Source organism: Mesoplodon bidens (genome assembly GCF_964165515.1).
Source record: "Mesoplodon bidens genome assembly, chromosome: 6".
In the NCBI taxonomy this organism is placed as follows: Eukaryota; Metazoa; Chordata; class Mammalia; order Artiodactyla; family Ziphiidae; genus Mesoplodon; species Mesoplodon bidens.
The window spans coordinates 63,524,637-63,544,342 of record NC_138162.1 but is presented as its reverse complement, the minus strand read 5'-3'; the positions used below and the strand labels follow the sequence as shown (position 1 = coordinate 63,544,342).

The following is a 19,706-nucleotide window of genomic DNA, read 5'->3' as shown; positions in this document are numbered from 1 at the left end:
ATCATGGCCCAGGCCCTCTCCCACCATTTCCAGCTTTAAAATGAATTCTCTTTAAAGAACATGAAAGTGTTGTATCTGTGATACCAACATATTATAAATCTTAAGAAGAGAGGGTAATATACACACGGACAAGGTTTCCCTGAATTTCAGAATTAGAAAGGATGCTTGATTCCAAGTCCTTCAAGTGTACGGTGGACAAACCAAGATTTGGATAACTATGGTTACAGATCTAGTTATTTTAGAGTGGGTATGATAATACAACACAGCCTATGATTCTAGATCTAATTTCTGTATCCTGTCAAAATTCAAGAAGTATGGACATGGGTCATTATTAAAGGTGTTATCAGTGGAAGAAGTCCAAGGAACAGTTATTTTTTTAAACAGGATTCTTGCCTTGCTCTATTCCCTTGAATACAGTGGCATATTAGTTTTAAGCAAAGTTTCTTTATGGCTTGGCCATTTTAATTTGCGTCTTGAATCCTGAATTCAGGAAGTGAGTGATGAAAATATAATCCTTTACACAAATAACCTTGGAACAGCAATGTGATTTAAAAATTAAAACATACATCACAACCCACTAAAACATGTCCTCACTTTTTCTTACTGCTGGCCTCGTGGTTGTCTTTGCTTTCTTCATTGCTGTCTCCATTATGTTGTGGTTGATTACTGTCTTGAGCGTCCGATCCTCCATTTAGAGTCTTTGAACCTTTATAAAGATTTCAGTGGAAAAACTGTTAGAAAGACCCCAAATCAAAAATAAAACATAGTCCCAAAGTTTCTAATACTGTATTTTATTTGAAATTACATTGTAATCCTTTGGGTAGACAAGGCACAATAAGAAATGGGGTTACTACATATATCTACCCATATAAGAAGTAGGTTACTAATCTGATTATTCCATTTGTTACTGTTATCAGGAACACGAAAGGGTGGTACAACTCTTTGGAGCATTATGATTTATTCTAGTTCTTAGAAAAAGCAATGAGAATCACAGTAAGATTTTGTGTTTAACAACAAAACATGGCAAAGTAGTTAATTAACATGATTTCGTCTCTTATGACAAAATGATGAGGGCTTCCCGGTAAGTATTATTTCATTAACAAATCTCTAAGGAGACCTATATCATTCCCTAATAAGTGAGTAACAAAATTCATCTTCTTTGGAACAGTTTTTTCCTACATTAAGCAGTTGCTGCTAAGATGTTTTAGTACTGTGGAATTGGGGAAGCTGCTAATTTTGGGGAAGTGGCTAATGGTACAGGCAGAACTCGATTTATTGCGCTTTGTAGATATTGCCTTTTTTTTTTTTTTTTTTTTTTTTTACAAATTCAACGTTTGTGGCAGTCCTGCATCAAGCATGTTTATCAGCACCATTTTCCTAACAGCATTTGATCAGTCCACTTCTCTGTGTCACATTTTGGTAATTCTCACAGTATTTCAAGCTTTTTGACTTTTCTTATAGTGATCTGTGGTCAAGTGATACTTGATGTTACTACTATGACTCACTGAAGGCTCAGATGATTTGTTAACATTTTCTTAGCAACAAAGTATTTTTTTATTAAGGTATGTATATTGTTTTCTTAGACATAATCCTACTGCACACTTAACAGATTACAGTATAGGGTAAAAAGCTTTTATACACCCTGGGAAACCAAAAAACTCATGTGACTCACTTTATTACAGTAGTCTGGAACCAAACCTGTGGGGTATGCCTGTAACTATGGATTCTGTTTTAAGCATCGGTCATATATACATCCTAAAATATTTATGATTGAAATAGTGTATTTGGAATTTGCTTCAAAATAATCTTCAGGGGTGTCACAGAGAAACTTGATGGGGATATAAAAAAGCAATACTAGGGCCTCCCTGGTGGCGCAGTGGTTGAGAGTCCGCCTGCCGATGCAGGGGATGCGGGTTCGTGCCCCGGTCTGGGAGGATCCCGTGTGCCGCGGAGCGGCTGGGCCCGTGAGCCATGGCCGCTGGGCCTGCGCATCCGGAGCCTGTGCTCCGCAACGGGAGAGGCCACAACAGTGAGAGGCCCGCATACCGCAAAAAGAAAAAAAAAAAAAAAAAAAAAAAAAAAAAAAAAAAAAAAAAAAAAAAGCAATACTCATGTATTGATAATTGCAGAAGCTGAGTGATGGGGACATGGGAAGTTCATTTCCCTCGACTTCTGTGTAGGTTAGAAATGTTTCCTAATTTAAATGGAAAGAGAATAGCAACCACTACTACTACTAATTTAAACTTGATGAAAACTTAGGGATGAAAAAGAAATCCAGAAGCTAAGGCTGATCATGTTCTGCTAAGGGCTTTATGAGACTTTCTCATCATTTAATATAGATAAGGTATTAATAGGATTAAATATTGAAGCCATTTTTGAAAAGTAGTTCCAGCGAACGGTTACCACATACCTGTTTGTTCCTTTTCTAGCTTTTTGTTTGGCCCTTTCTTTCCTTGATCTTTGGTTTTATTTGCTTCCTCATGCTGTCTTTGTTCGGCAAGAGATTTATTCAGCACTTGTGTGATCACAGAATCTCCTTCACCAACCAAAAACATGTTCTTAAACTTGTTATACAACATTGTAGACTTTTCCATGATAACCTGACTAACTTTGAATCGCCGTATCTGAGAAAACAAAACATATACTCATAATTTTCTTAATTTTTTAAATGTTACTTAATGAAGTGGTGATAATGAGGAAATTTAAAAAATCTACATGACTCAAGATCACTTACTTTTTTCAGTGTTGTAATCATCTCTGTGTGTTTTTGAGCTTGCTGCATTGTGACCTGAAGTGAAGCAAGTTCATCCAAGGCCTCAATACATCTGTTCACATCCTTCATGACAAAATAGTAATTTCATAACTGTTAATTACCACAACCCATATAATCTATTTCTAGAGATTACTTTTAAAATCTCAAATAACAAGGCAGTACAAAATAACCAGTAATAGTCTGTTATCTCAAATTTACACACTTATAAAATCATGTGAGAAAATAAAATATGAAGCTATAAAAGCAGCACTGTATTTTTAAATGAGGTATTAAACACTTACAAGGTTATCAATTTTGAGTGAATTTTTAATTTCAGCATGTATCCTTTGAAGTCGAGAATCCATTGATGTTTCTATAAATTAAAATGTGAAACACAGTAAATAGATTTTCCAAAACCAGTATTTTTGTATAATCTAAGCAAAGTATAATGGAAAGATTTGGTAAATTTTTTAAAATGTTCTTTGTAATCTGCCTACATCATTAAGAAGTTATCTGCCATTTTTAGTATTTAGGAAACCAACATTCATCATATAAGCAAAGAATCACCATCTAGCTGCATGTTGCTAAGAAAAAAGCAGTTTGCATCCAATAACTCCTCTTCTGCAATCCTTAAGGCACTGCTTCACCCTTACACATTTAACCGAAACTAAAAAATCCATCTGAAACCAGATTTGTCAGAAATGGTAAAACATCTAGCTTTAGGCAATGTTATAAAAATTTGACTTCATCATATATTGCGCAGTAAAATAACAAACATGACTCCTTAGCAAGTTCACCTGATAACACTTAAAAACAATGCAAGGTATATAGAATCCATTAGGGATTTGAAATGTGTACTTGTAGGATAAGAACATTAAAATGACCAGTTTCAAAACCTATACAGTTAAGTGTCTGTAAAACTTCCTTTCTGTGTAGAATACAATTTTATACATCTTAGAAAGTGAAATAACTAACCTCGCTTCTTCTCCACTTTCTTAACTTCTGGCTTCTTTCCTTCATCTTTATTCTGCCTATCAAATGTTAACACAAATATTTCAAAAACATTGGAACTTTGTGACTGGTTACCAAATGCCCACAATCCCTTATGTAAAAGTTAAAATTTTTCTTTAAAATAGTCAGTGGCCTAGATCACAAGGAATTGACTATAATTTTTAGAACTCGGTAATGCCACATTCGTATTAATTAGTATAAATATAAGCAAAACTCAAAATGTAAAAATTAACATGCTAAAGTGATGTAACAATCTACTTTTTCAGTGGCATTACAAATAAATTTTAATGGCTGCCTCGGTGAAATTTTGTTCCAACAATACTGTGTTAAGAGACCGACTTTAGGTCAGTGGATAAACAGGCCATAGTGGGAAGAGAATGCCTATGTTTCATGAATTCTACATCACAATTATTTTTTAAAATAACATGTCAAAATAGACTGATTTAATTGTTCCCACATCTCCCAAGGGTAGAGAATTTTAGGGGTTCAAAGTTAGTTTCAAGGTTAAATAGACTGTTTATTATACTAGATTAAAATGGAGTGGGATTTTTTTTTGCGCCAATATATCAAACTTAAATGACATTCACTAACATTTACATACCATTTCACAAATGAAAAGGTACCATTTTACTGTAAATCACAAAAATAACCATTTAAAAATGAATTCTTAATAATTTCTAGTACCTTGACTCGGAGTTCAGGCCCTATTATAATAAACCAATTGAAATAGACAAGAACAAAAAAATATCTAAAAATCAGGTATTTTTTTTAAAAAACTTTATTTTAAAATTTTGGTTACAATTTCATTTTTGTTTTCTTAACAAGTCTACTGTTTAATCTCTCAGGATTAAAAAACAATTATTAATCTTCTAAAGAACTGAACAACAAAGGAGTGTCAAGGGTAAGGGCACAACTGCCCCATTCTCTGGGGGTATAGTAGCTATTCCAGTTTAACACCTAGCTTCAAAACCAAATTAATTTTTATATTTTCTAAATGAAATAATGTACAACCACCATCTTCATCTGAGCTTATTATAACTTTCAAACACAAAAGGTTCATTTTAAGCTTGGTAAAAAACTCTTAACAGGAATGATGGCCGACATTGGTATGTAGTGTGTATCTTACAGGAAATGTTTTTTAACAATCATAACACAGTAATAATGCCATTAATGAAGTCCTCAATTTAGAATCTGGAACATTCTTCCATCAAGGGGGGGGAGGGGGAAATTCAGTCCAATGAGTCTGTCTCAAGATCTTCATCTCTTGTTTGCTCCACTTGTATTCTCTTTTCAGTAACTGGATTAATGCTTTGAGCCCAAAATGAGATATATTTTTTATTACTGTAGATTACATGTTGTTTGGCTGGGAATACAATACAATAAACTTTATTTTGCATAATGCATTTCATACAAGCTGCATCTGAAATGCTTTACAGAGCAAAACTGTCCAAGTACAAAGTTTTGTAATAACAGGAGAAGGAAAGAAAACACAAATATTAGAATTTGAGAAAGTTACATTCGGAGGACATTCAAAAAGAAATCGAAACACATAAAGATTAACTCTGAGATACTGAAGAAGGGTTGGGCTAGATTTACTAAGCAACAACTAATTTTATATCTTAATTTGGGGAGCACAATAAAGTTAAAAGCAACAAACAGTCCAACAACTTTTCAGTGAAAGGACAGGAAAGGATAGGTAACAAAAAATAACTCTAGTATTTACATAAATGGTCAAAGTCTAACATTAAAGGGAGTAACATTTCTGAGCTTTAGATCAATTTTTACATTACTCCCTCAAGTAGCTAAAACTGTTTATATATCCTCCAAAAAGACTAAGAAAGCAGATGGTCAAACGCTATACTTATCAAGAAAGACTTTCGGCTTACAGATTTATTATATATAAAAAAAGTACAAAATTACTTAAGAATAGTTTTAAGAATTTCACTATTTTTTATTGAGTTTGTCTTAGTGACCTAGAGCATGTTTTTAAAATCACCTCCTCACTAAAACAACAAAAAAACAAAGTTTAGTCAGAATAATGCAAGACGCTTCACAAAGAAAGAAAGGTTTTTCAGAGAAAGAACTCAGAAGTGACAGTCTAAAGATAACTAGGAAACAAATGTAATAAACATATGAAGCCTAATCATCATTGGCATTGCTATTTTCCCTCTTATAAAGTTATTTTATAGAATAAACTTAAAGGGGAAAGAAATTCCCCATGGTAAATACATTGTCTCCAGGTATCAAAACTTCTTAGCTTGAACTCGATTTATATTGCACACATCTAATGCAAACCCTGTCAGCCTTTAAATTTTCTTTTACTGGCTTCTTGGGTTTCCAACTGTGCTTTTGTTATTTTTGCTGGTCTTCTGGGGGAGGGCTGCTGGTGGTATGACAAATATGGGTATTTCTTTCATTCTTTCTCCACCAATTATCTTTCTCTATTTAATATTATACAAGAAAATAGTAGAGGATAAGGACATTTTCTACAAAGCCACTTAACAGTTAAGCCCTACTGCACTTTCAGTTTAAATTAAAAATATTCACAGGGTGATTATCTCAGTAAATTTCATCCTCTTTACTCAGAAAAGAATGAAGCCTGAAACATGATTATCATATACAGAGGACATTTTTCTAACACACTGGAAAAATCACTTCTTTAAAAGGCTTCAGAAAGTCTGGAAAATGAGATTCTATTGTTTAAACATTTCATGCTAGCTTAAAAAAAGAAATCGAAATTTAGAAAAAGAAAATACTTACTGCTCAGTTTCCATTTGTTCCTCTTGCTTGCGTTTTCTATCTGCTGCTTCTTTCTCATGTTGGCCTTTCAGCATATTCCTTCTATGAGCAGTCTGAAAGTTTCTTCCACCTTTTCTCTTCTGTTTTATTTGAGAATTAGGATGGTTTTAGTTAACTATCAAGTCAGTGACTGATGCTTCTATGATTACAATCTTGGAAGAAAAGAAGCAACTAGTTTTCTTAAGGGATGAATAAATTACTAATTAAAAAAGCCCCTCAGAATTACACGTTGTTGCTATCTAAATTTAACTTTCCCTTGATGATTTTGCGATTTATAATCTACTGCACTGCTATAGGAATGATATGCTTTGGTTAAGATGAGTTAAAATGAAGTACCTCAGGTTATTTGCCTCTGTACTATGATTTTGACTTCAGTACCTGTTTACTGACAAGTACCTGCTCAACCTACCGAATTTAGTTTTGGGCTCCTGAAGTACTAATAAATTAGATAAACATAAATGAAAGGCCTATACAACCTGGGTCTGTAGATTTCCAAGGCTATACACAAAACTTGTGTTTTTATACAAAAAAGAACATATAGCTTTAATGAAATTCCTAAACAACTGTTGTATTCAAATAAAGTACCACCAATAAAATGTACCCTAAATAGGCCTGAAGTGTTAAGAATTTCATTGAGGTAAATAATAAAAATCTATGTACCTTTTTACATCTGTCTTCACTGGTCACAACCTATCTGGCTTAATTCTCTATCTTTCTACCTTCTCTGTCAGTAGGTAGGTGGGGTTACTGGAAGTTTATCATGTGACATTTAATTTCCATGTAATTGTGAAAAGGTAAGATAAACTTAGGATGTACAATAAAGTTTCAAATATGCTTTTTAACACAGGTAATTCAAGTTTATTCAGAAAGGTAAAGAAATTCATTTTAACTTTTAATCACATTTATAAACTTTCATAAAGATGCTGAAACTTACCTAAAGATTAAGAACTACATAGTAAACTAAAAATAGAACAAATATTTTATTTGATATGCAAACATTCTACCTTTTCACCTTCTTGATCATCCCCTTCCTCTTCAGAATCAGAGGTTGATGTAAGCCCTGTTTTAGCTAAATTTTTCCTTTTTGATTCAACTTCTTTTTTCCCCTCTTTTTTATCTGGCTCTTTTCTTGGCTTATCTTCTTCCTTCTGGCCCTCTTCATCCTTTTTAAGCTGCTTTTTAGGCTGTTTTTCCTCTTGCCCCTTTTTCTTACTTTTGTCTTCTTCAGTTACCCTATTTCACAGGCACAACAATGAAAAATAATCTTTTATGTATCATTAGTACTTGTCATTCAACCACCTCTCTGAGTTAACTGAATAAGTACTCTGGATAACAACAAGCTACATGTAGTTTGTTTTTTATTTAAAAACAGATTTTAAATATCTTTTAAGTAAAATATAATGGAGTGTCATTATCAACCAATCATAAAAGGAAAAGAACATCCTTTTAATATGTTAGAAGACAGAAAAATTACAGTGGCATTAGGGTAATAAAAAAGTCATTTTTTCCCCTGTTTTCCATGTTTTTTGTAATGTGACTCATTCACTTAAAAATTGAGTACTAAAAATATTGAGTACTATCTCATATGCCATGGTACCATTCTTGACTTTGGGGAACAGCAGTGTATAAGGTGTGTAAGATGCCTAGATTTTATGGAGCTCGTATTCTACATATTTGTAAAAGTAGCCACGCTGGGAAAAATACAATTGCAGAATCGAACTGCGTAATGGTGAAATACGGTCATTTTAAAATTTAAAGAAATATGCTTTGCAATGTAAAAGGCTCCCAACTGACGCATATAATGGTAAAATATATGGCCAATTAACCTTAATATTAAAGTGTTCAAGGAATTTCATTGAGATTTACACATATTATATAATTACACCAATGGATTTGAAAGCTGGAAGGGACCCCCGATCATTTAGTCCAACCCATTCCATTTAACGAATGAGAAAATGATGGTACAAAAGGTCAAATAGCCCAATATCTCAATTCCAAATCCACTGACCTACCAGACAACTGCTTCCTTTGAACCCTTAAGATTATTAAATTGGAAAAGAAAAAAAAAATCACTTTATTTCTTTAGAAATTTTTTGTCACATAACTTCCATTGGCTATGTTTATTTTTAAATGTTATATAGGTTTCATCCTTTACTTTTAATCAATGGAAGAAAAAGCAGGCAAGTAAAATCACTTAACTTTCTTCAATACTTCCACAAGGGGGTAAATATTTTAATAATGATTGTTTTGTGGAGATGGGAATAGAGAATCAAATATAAAAGGCATTCCCATGGTTCTTAATAGATATTGACGAACTGCCTCCCCCAAAATGTTACCCCCTATGCAAAGAGGCAGGTATTAAAAATAAAAATATCCTTTTAACCCAGTAAATCTACTTCTAGCAATGTATTCTAACCAATACATTTGCACATGTACAAAATGACAGATGACAATGTCTAAAAAAATGTATCCATACAAGAAATAAACTTTTAAGAATTATGATACCTACATAGTGGAATACCATGCAGCTGTTTTTCTTTTTTAAAGGTAGATTTAAGTGTATCGTTAAGTTTTTAAGAAATGGGATTATTATTTCAAAGTTTTTAAAACAGTGTCAAAGCAGAGAACTCCCATAAATGTAACTGTCACTGCTTGCTGCAATTAAGTCTTTTCCCAATGGTCCTCCCTCCTTACCATCTTCCATGAAAAACAGACCTCATGGTGATAATTCCCTTTCTAATAGGTCAAGGCACAATAGGAAACATATTAAAAGACTAAAGAAAATTATAAATACATGTTAATAGCAAAAATTAATGCAAACACAACCCAAAATACCTCAGTGGCTTATAACAAGTATTTTTACTTTACATGAGGATTATGAGATGGTTTCAGCTCTTCTGGACTCTATCCACTGTCTTGTCATTTCAGGACCCACAGCAAAGAAGCTGTCACTAGCAGATACACACTGTTCTCATGGTGGAGAGCTTAAGCTTCAGAAGAGCTTATATAGTTTTGCTCTACTCTCCACTGAGTTTTTGCCCAGATACAAAGCTGAGAGTAGCTGTAACAGCCAATGCCCAGCCTACATATAGCACAAGTGAAAAATAAATATTGTAAGCTACTGGTATTTTGGGGTTGTCCATCATCAAAACCTAAAACGTTTGACACTTACTTTGCATTTGAAACCCTAATATATTATACAATGGGTAAAACTGTCATCTGTGAAAACTGGAGAGAAAACTTATTCAGTGAACTTGTGGCTCTGGGTGAAGAGGTTGCAAGATAGAATATTGGCATTTTGAGTTGATTGTTATCAACATAAATTTGATATGGTACTTCAAGAAAGAGTTAAGTTTAAAAAATAATAGGACAAAGGAAGGAGAAAAAAATTCCATGCATTTCAGTGTTGCAAGTCACTTCCATCCTGTAAAAGATTTTCAAATTCAGACAAAGACTGGAGTCAAAGATCCAATCAAGGTTGTTAAGTTGCCAGCCTTAAGAATTCAAATTGGGATACCTTGATCCTTCTGATGAACAAATGGTTCTATGAAAAAGAAACCAGGGAGTAGGTTTTCAGGAAAACCTATAAACTCAAAAGTGCTTTTATTTAAGTATAAAAAGATAAGCATGTCTGGAGAAGTCTTATGAGTGAGACCACAGCACATGAAGCTGACTAGAATTAAACAGACACATGCTAACAATAAAGTATTATTACTATCAAAAGGGACGCTAGCCTGCATTAAGAGAAACTAATGGATATTTAAAAAGGAATCTTGGGCCCAACTCCATAAAGTATGAAAGCAGAATAAGAAAGCTGCTCAGCTAATAAGGAGGGTTAATACTTTCCAGTCCAAGAATCAGCCAAAAGCCATGGAGAGAAATGGACTAGGAAGATACTCTCAGGGAAAATTGTGACGGACCTAATCAAGGAAATATTCCTTATATCTAAAACAGGGGGATCTCACAATATTTTCCCAACAGAATTTCATATTTCCTGGGGAACAATGACTGCTGTGTGCCTCTTAATCTTCTCCTTGGGAGTATTTATTATGGTTCCCTATCCCTCCCAGATCAATGTGCATATATAAAAGGGAGAGGGGAGCAGATAGATCAAGGCCTTATGTTGATCGTAAAATCCTAGACTTGATGCTTGATGCCCTTATTAGAGAAGACATCTTAGGGAGGAGATGAGTGAGATTTACTTGGTATGTTTAAAAACATAAACTGGGCTTCCCTGGTGGCGCAGTGGTTGAGAGTCCGCCTGCCAATGCAGGGGACATGGGTTCGTGCCCTGGTCCGGGAAGATCCCACATGTCGCGGAGCGGCTGGGCCCGTGAGCCATGGCCGATAGGCCTGCGCGTCCGGAGCCTGCGCTCCGCAATGGGAGAGGCCACAACAGGGAGAGGCCCGGGTACCGCAAAACAACAACAACAAAAAAACCCCATAAACTCACCTGCATGTACCTAATTTCTTAATTTCACTGTAGTAGTTAAAACCATGTTGTAATTTTTGGCCACTATTTTCGAGAATATTTAAACAGCTAGCTTGGCAGTAAAATAAAACTCTTTAAACATATATTGGCTGAAAAGTACCAACACTTCTATACCTGAAATTTCCAATAAAATATTTTCATTCAAAACACTGTAAATCCATTCTTAAATGACATACTCACTTAAGCCTTTTCTATAAAATCTTTAAACACAGTAGCTACGAAGTTTTGCCCTCTTTGTCTAAATACATATTCCTGCTGGTGAAGTTTCTACCCAAAAAATCCAACACAAACAAGATCAATAATGGAAAAGAAAGATGGCAAGAAAAAAAAAAACTGATTATTTTGTTAATAACTAATTATCATTCCAAAATACTTTAAAACTTTAAATTTACAAAAATAATGTTAAGTGTTATTATTTTTTAAATAAAGATTATTCTGGAGGAGCAAGATTTGTGGGAATTGCTTCAAAAATACTTTGTCTAAAAATCCCTTAAACAAAAGGGAACTATTATAAATTTTACCCTGCATTATCCAAGTATCTTATATCCTAATACACAAGAAAATGTCTTAGATTAATGAAATGATAATCATATCAGATTTTTCTTGACTCCCTATCAATTGTAACTTTTTATATAATGAAAACTATTTTTCAACTGTTTTGCCCATAATTCTTAGAAATACAAAATAGTAATAGCAATGAACACCCTGTAAATAAAACTGGTAAAAATGCAAAGTAATTTATACATATTGAAAGTGAAATGTCTCATTTACTGCGTAACTAATTATACTCACACGTCACTCTCCGAAGGACAGGGCTGTTTTACCATTTTGGGTCTGCCTCTTGGTTTTGGAATCTTGACTTCTGTAGCTGACATTCACAGGAAAAAAAAATTTTGTAACTACCAGCTTTCCCGTTAAGATGTAGATCTCACATATAAAAGTTACAAATGATATATACTAAGAATATTAGTTTATTACAGATAACGATTACTTTAGGTTTTAAAAATCATATCCTCCAGTGGTTCAAATGACTTAACAGCAGAAAATTTACAGAGGTGAATCAAGAGTATTTTCAATCTGTCCTTAGTATGGCTGAGGGCTTAAAAGAACATCCCTCGTTGTTTTAATAGGAATGTCACAAAATTCAACTTTATAGGAGATAGCAGCACTTATATTCAACATTCATATACATATTACAGTATTTGTATATGTATGCTCACATATTTGAAAATTTGTTATCAGAATTCACTGAATTTTCTAACAACACCATTAATGTGATCCATTACACTATTAAATTCCAAAGTAAAAATTAGGTAAATTGTTTTTTTTTTCTTTTTGGGTATTACTCATTTTATCCTGTTTCATTAAGAATCCTATGTTATGGGACTTCACTTCCCTGGTGGTCCAGTGGTAAAGAATCCGCCTGCCAATGCAGGGGATGCAGGTTCGATCCCTGGTCAGGGAACTAAGGTCCCACATGCTGCGGGGCAACTAAACCTGTGTGCCTCAACTACTGAGCTAACACACCTCAACGAGAGAGCCTGCGTGCTGCAAACTATAGAGCCCAGGAGCCCTGGAGCCTGGCGTGCCACAGCTAGAGAAAAAACCCGCACGCCACAACTAGAGAGAAGCCCGTGTGCCGCAATGAAGAGCCTGTGTGTCGAACTAAGACCAGACGCAGACAAAAAAAAAAAAAAAAACAGAATCCTATGTTATGAAGTAGAAAAAAAACTTGGCTCTATCTTGGCTAATATTCTTTGTTTTACTTTGTATTAGAGACAGATCCTTCCAAACTATTTCCTATTTGCCAAATTAGGAAAATACTTTAAATAGGCGGTGCTTAAGACATCTGCATATTGTACAGGCCCTAATAAAGAAAGAATGCAATAATTTAATAGCTTTGATTATTCAAATGCTGTTTTTCTCTTGTTTTCATTATGATTCTTTTTGGAAAGCTTAATATTTCTAAAGTAAGAGGTAAAGTAAACCCATCGTTCATGGATTTTAAATCTCACCACAGCCTCATTTGCCGCTATTAAAGGAAAATGTAATGGGGATAAAACAGAAAATGAAGTCTCAAGCAATTATTTCAAATTTAAATACTTTATTACAAAGAGCAGAAACCTTAATGTTTACCTCCTTTGAAATTTATATATTACACATAACCAAGTACCTATTCACCTATTCCAAAGGAGCTGAGGTACAACACCTTAATGGATTAGAATATTAATCACAAGCCAGCTATTTAAACATTAATAATCCTACCTGCAGGTCGTCCTCTTTTAGGACTCACTTTTAGATTAACAGATGCTGTTGCTGTAGTCACTACTCCTGTCTCCTCGGTTTCTACTTGTTTTTCTGCCTGAATCACAAAGATTTAAATTAACTTATTTAGCACACAGTAGGCATTCCAAATTTAGTTCAATGGCAAAAACGTGCCACTATAGGATAACAAGTTCAAATACAAGTGTAACATATATTGATCTTCATTATTTTTCAACAGTTGGCTCATCAGAGTGATATCCTCAAATTTAGCTTATAATTCTAGTGAGTAATTCTAGGAAACAACTCACTTTTTAGATATTCTCAACCTAAAAAAGTCATTTATAAAAATAAAATGAATATTCTTGATGCAAAATGTTAAAGTATAATGTAATTACACTGTAATATCCCACACATTGCTTATAAATGTACTTTCATTGAGTATCTCAAAATGCTAACACTTTATATTGCATACTTATGATGTACAACCTAAATTAATGTTAGAAAAGGCAAGAAATTAAGTTGCTGATATTTCCATTCTTTAACTTTGTTAATATGTACATGTTTTATTTTTGAACTGAGACATCTGCTGTTCTTCCCTAGGAGTTATTCTTATTTTCCATAAAGAAGGATTTACTACTGTAAAGAAATCCCAATGACCCTTTGCAAACTATAATGCCCCAGGTAATGAGACAATAGCCCCAAACGAGAATCAGTTTAATCAATTCAAGCATTAGAGTAGAACAAAAGTTAATAACCACCAATTAGAAAGGAAATGCAAACATATCATAATCGAAAAGAGAGAAAATAAATAGCAAAGAGAACAAAGAGAAGAATGGGAGGACTACTATGAGCTGCTCCCCCACCCCCAATTATTTAGAATTCAGCCTGAACTACCTCAATAAAAATAAAGGCAATAAAGCATCATGCCAAAACTTGCATAATCCAACCTTACTGATAAAAAAATTTTTTAATCTTTTAATCAACAATCTGATTTGCAAACACTTAAGAGGTAATGCCCAATTTTGGTAAGAATGTGGAGAATTACTCATTGATTAATGGTGATCAAATCAATAAACTGGTAATACATTTCTGATCATTATGAATATCAGCAATACAGAATATGCAAATCTGACTCAGCAATCCCACTTCTAAGAATTTATCCATTTCTTTCTTAGTTTTTAAACATTATTTTTGCCTTTGTAGTTGCAATATAATAATGTATATTCAAAGCATTATTAAAAGTCAAGAAACTCATCTAAGGTAACCCTTGAATTGTTCTCAAGGAACATTACAAAAATTGCTTCAAAAACATTAGCTCAAGTTGTATTTCTAATTTTAGGAACTTACAGACCACCTACCACCCCCCACCCCAATCCTGATTTGATGGTAGCTCTGGAGTAGGGAGCTGGGCATCTGTTTTTATACCAAAGGTTGAGAACCCAAGACTGTATGAGAGCTCTTCTATTGAGTTAGGAGGGTGAGCAGTTAAGAGGGCAAAAGTTCTCCAAAATTCAGTTCAAACTGATGAACTCTTCAGTGCAAAAAAATCCCCTCTTCAATTACACTTTCAACTTTTGGAAATAAATCATGACATCGCATAAGAATTACAGGTATGAATCTTTTTGAGATACCAATAAGAGGTAACAAGGTCATCAATAACTAATGCCATAAATAACACTATACGAAGCAAAAATACAGCCCTTCCATAGACATATATTCTTGACTATTATAGCAAAATCATGCAAGTCAAAACCATTCCTCGTGAAAATATTAAAGAATAAGAAATATTTTATCTAGAGAAAGGACTATTAAGTTATTTCAAATATATATATATACTTAAATATCTCAAATGCAAATATTGACTCTAGATTAATTTCTTCCATATTTTACTTTATCTCACTGAGACCTCTAAGCCTTTGACAAATTTTCTCCCCGTTACCCCACTTTCTAGCTCTACTCCCTTCGTGACTTTACATAAAGGCCCCCCCATCCCTCAAAAACCTCATGGAACTACTATTCATCTGCATTCTTGTTTTGCTGCACCTGTCCCGCAAATCTCCAACAGAGAGTTACTATAAAACTCTACCTTCCCTGATGCTGAGCCCTGCTGAAAAAAAATTATACAAACATGCATTCATTTTATGCAACTTCATTTGTGATCTCAAAGCCATCCATTAATCCTTTACCCTGTCTTTTGTCATGCCCTTTCCTTCTCTAGCATAAACTTTCAGTCCTTTCTTTCTGCCTTACACCACACAGGCAGTCTTGCTTTGCATTTGGTGAGGGAGAAGGGAGAGACTGAGGCCAGCAGGAAGGGATTCCCTTAATTTCCAAGTCTCCCTAGAAGTTTGTAATAGTCTTGCCCACCCTTCCCTTCAATGTGAAAAAAGATGAAATGTCCGTCTCTTCCCCATCAAGTCAATTCCCTCAAATGTGTCCTCCCTTTTCTCTCACCCAGCATTATTCTTAACTTACAGTAATTTTATACTTTCCACATCTTTGATCTTTCCTGGTTTCGCAAAGAAAAAGTGTTAAAGCCTCTATTATATTTTTTCACTTTTAACACCCTCCCTTAACCATGCAAATCCTTGTTGCGGCATTCTCTCTCCTCCCCTTCAAAGTTTTCAAAAGCACAGTGTAATTTCAACATTAAACATTTTATTCTTTAACCTACTTCATCTGTTCTTACCGTTTGACCTTAAGGTATCCTGGGGGATCCTAATTGTCAATTATTATTGGACCCCTTCTGCATCAGGACACTACTAACCACTCCCTCATTCTTAAAATTCTCTCCTCCCTTGTTTAGCTTGATATCCTCTCTTAGATTTTTCTCCTGACAGTTCATTCTCAGCCATAATTTTACAAGGCAGGCTTTCATCGCCATTATAATCTCTCAGGATTCTGGTTTTCTGCGTTCTTCTCAGTAAACGTTCTCCCTTGACTACCTATCTAAATCCTATCTTTATGTCAGAGACTGCAATTGTAACTTCTACCTTGTCCCCCTTTGGTGTCAGAGAAATATGCATCTTCAGTCTACTTCTCAACGGTGTTTCACATCCTCCTCCTCATGCCTCTACTCCCAAAACATCTCCTGCATTCTCAGTGTATAATCTAGTCATCCAAGCCAACACCCTGAGTCATCCTAGATACCTCCCCCTCACTTCACACCCACTTCCAATCAACTATTAACTTTACCTCCTAAGGTGCTCTTAAAATCCTATCTCTCATCTACACCACTAAAAATGTCATGCTAACTCTTTACAAAGGCCTTTCATAATTTAGTTACCAAGTCCCAATCATAACTCTCCATTTTAATTCTCTTGTTTTATGTATTTATTGTCTGTCTCAACAAAAATATAAGTTCAATAAGTACAGAAACCTTATCTTCCTTATTCGCTGCTGATTTTCTGTCTGGGCCAGTGAAGTGAGTACCAAATTCTGAATGAATTTATCAGTGAACTGGCCTCACTGCTCCAGTCCAATCCCCATCATTCACACTGCTTTAAAAAGAGAAGTACCTGAAATTTAAAATGATTCAATGGCTTCCCACCACTTCTTTAAGTTCAAGTTCTTCAGGGTAACACACTGGGGTTTTTGTACTTGTTTCCCTCAAACTTTATGGTCTGATAATACTGAAATGCAGTACGTGAAATGCTTGAAGCAAAATTTTCTCTATGCCTCTGTAATTGCCTCACATGCTCCTCCCTGCCTCCTTCATCTGCCTGACTAAAATTCTGCCTATCTTTTAAAATCTTGTTAAAGTTATCATACCCCTTCACACACACCCCACAGGGAATAAAAAGCCACTGTAATTATTTGTTTTCATTTTACTTCCTTATAAGACACTGAACTCAGAATACTACAAAAAAAATTTTTTTTAAAGACTGAACTCTTAAGTTTTCTTTGTAGCTTTGTCATATAATAACAGTCTGAGACATAAATAGGCCAGAAAAAGGTGTGGTGAACAAAACTTCACACAGGGAAGAAGAAACACTAATTAAAAGCATAAGAGGTACTTTGCCCTAAACTGTCACATACTTTCATTTCATGCAACAATGGGCACTTACAAAGTACTATTACCAGGATTTATTATAAATATTTTACATGTATTAACTCATTTAATTCTCTCAACAGTCTTATGAGTATATATATTATCCATTTTATAGAGAAAACTTGAGACAGCATCATTAAAAGGAATGAAAATTGGTGTGTTTTATTTTGTAGACCATTCAGCTTAAGGGTGCTGTATCACTAAGAAAAGAAACAGATAGTTTTGATAAGTGAACAACATAACCTTTAAACAACATAATCCTTTAAAAAAATTAAAGGACTTAGAGTGAAGGGCTAAGTCTAAATTAAATGGTACCGTTTCATTATCTACACTCCCTCAATCCAACTAAAATAAAAATTCTTTTAAGATCTCTGTGGTTAAGCAGTAGAATTACCTTTCTCTTTCTCCCTCTTCTGGCAGCTTTTGGAGTGGTTATGTCAACTGCTTTAGTCACATCCTTAAAAAAAAAAAAAAAACACAACAGATGAAATTGATAATTATGCCATGACTGAAAGAAAATTTCTTAAATTAAAAATCAGGGCTTCCCTGGTGGCGCGGTGGTTGAGAGTCTGCCTGCCGATGCAGGGGACACGGGTTCGTGCCCAAGTCCAGGAGGATCCCACCTGCCGCGGAGCGGCTGGGCCCTTGGGCCGTGGCCGCTGGGCCTGCGCGTCCAGAGCCTGTGCTCCGCGACAGGAGGGGCCACAGCAGTGAGAGGGCCGCGTACCGCAAAAAAAAAAGAAAAAAAAAATCACAAGCACGTTTCACTAAAAGTACTATGGAAACTTGTTTTGCTTCTCTGACCTTTGAAATTATAAACATTAAAAGTCTTAACATTAATTCATTATAAAGTGTAAGTAATCACCAGTATATTCACCTAAAAAAAAAAAAGCTTTCCTCTGTCAGATCAAATATAAAAGTCACACTTGCTCGTACACTGGGAGGTTTGTCTATTTAAATTTACAAAACACTCTTTCTACAGTAGAATCCTCAGTTTTAGGATTGTGAATATTAAGAGGTGGTCGGGACTCTGGAGATCAAGTAACAACTTCATGAAGCCTAGAAAGGCTAAATGAGTATCCCCACTCAGATAATCAAATACAGAGGTGGAAATAAATCTAGGTTTTTATTTTTATTTATTTATTTATGTATTTAATTAGTTTTTTGCGATACGCGGGCCTCTCACTGTTGTGGCCTCTCCCGTTGTGGAGCACAGGCTCCGGACGCGCAGGCTCAGCGGCCATGGCTCACGGGTCCAGCCGCTCCGCGGCATGTGGGATCTTCCCGGACCGGGACACGAACCTGTGTCCTCTGCATCGGCAGGCGGGCTCTCAACCACTGCGCCACCAGGGAAGCCCTAAATCTAGGTTTTTAAAAATTCGGTTCAATATCCTTTCCCGTACATCCATCCAACAATACCTCACTTTAAAAATATTCCTAACAAACAGTAAGCGACTCTCTCCTAGTTGTACCTCAATATTTTGCACAGCAAAGTAACTTCAAATAAAAATACCCATGCATCTTAAAGATGCAAAAATTATTTTACAATACTATATTTAATACTTACACAAGGAAATAAGCCTTTAATATTTTCCCATTCATTACTCAACTACTTTAAAGATTACTTTCTACTGTGCCACAATCAACTCATTTTACAATTCTTCCTTGCAACAAAATGGGTTTAGAATGCAAGAGAAATTAAACACACCTCGTTGCTGGCTTTTTCTTCATGGTCAGTATCTTCCTTTGAAACACTAGTTTCTTTTTCTTCAACTTCAACATCAGATGACGCATTTGATTGTTTAGTTGATGCCTATGAACAATCAAGTCCATTAGTTTCACAAAATAATATTTTACGCCAACTTTAAAATTTTGTACCCATGAAAAATCAAAGCCTGTTTTTAAGAAAGCTAGAAAAGTACCCTCATTTCTGTTGCACAGGATACTTTTAATATACACAATTTTGAAAAGTTTTTAACGCTACTATATTATTTAGGAAAGTCTTACATGGAACTATATTCCTGCAATTGATGCATACAATCTCAGCAGATAAAATGGTGAGGCAGAAATTAAAAGTACAATTACAAAGAATAACATTCTGAAGTTCTAACCAGCAAATGCCCAACAAGATACAATGTAAGGTGATTTAGAGGAGCACAAACCTACCCTGTATTCAACTATTGAAATACTCTGGATAAAGAAGCTAATCTATGTACTCTAAGACGAACAGCCTTATTAACAAAGGATATATGTCACAACTTTAAGGAATCTTATTGATCTATATCTCAAACTTAGTTTATTTAAAATGCAGATTCCTGAGACCCAAACTTAAGTGA

General features: G+C 34.6%; 1 protein-coding gene across 4 annotated transcripts in view; it reads right to left on the bottom strand.

Annotated features, from left to right (window-relative positions):
* Window positions 1–19,706, bottom strand: part of PSIP1 (PC4 and SRSF1 interacting protein 1) — a 39,421-nt gene that overhangs the window by 1,798 nt on the left and 17,917 nt on the right. Inside the window, exons 5-15 of one of the 4 annotated variants that reach the window (XM_081237185.1) lie at window positions 19,079–19,183; window positions 17,765–17,827; window positions 13,320–13,416; window positions 11,847–11,922; window positions 7,567–7,795; window positions 6,524–6,642; window positions 3,728–3,783; window positions 3,055–3,125; window positions 2,735–2,836; window positions 2,411–2,624; window positions 595–706 (exon numbers count right to left, since the gene is read on the bottom strand). In XM_081237185.1, coding sequence (XP_081093311.1) covers window positions 595–706; window positions 2,411–2,624; window positions 2,735–2,836; window positions 3,055–3,125; window positions 3,728–3,783; window positions 6,524–6,642; window positions 7,567–7,795; window positions 11,847–11,922; window positions 13,320–13,416; window positions 17,765–17,827; window positions 19,079–19,183 — 1,244 coding nt within the window. Of the gene's footprint in view, window positions 1–594; window positions 707–2,410; window positions 2,625–2,734; window positions 2,837–3,054; window positions 3,126–3,727; window positions 3,784–4,561; window positions 5,127–5,147; window positions 5,207–6,523; window positions 6,643–7,566; window positions 7,796–11,846; window positions 11,923–13,319; window positions 13,417–17,764; window positions 17,828–19,078; window positions 19,184–19,706 lie in introns of those variants that run through there. The other 3 variants (XM_081237186.1, XM_081237187.1, XM_081237188.1) reach the window with 3 other exon arrangements.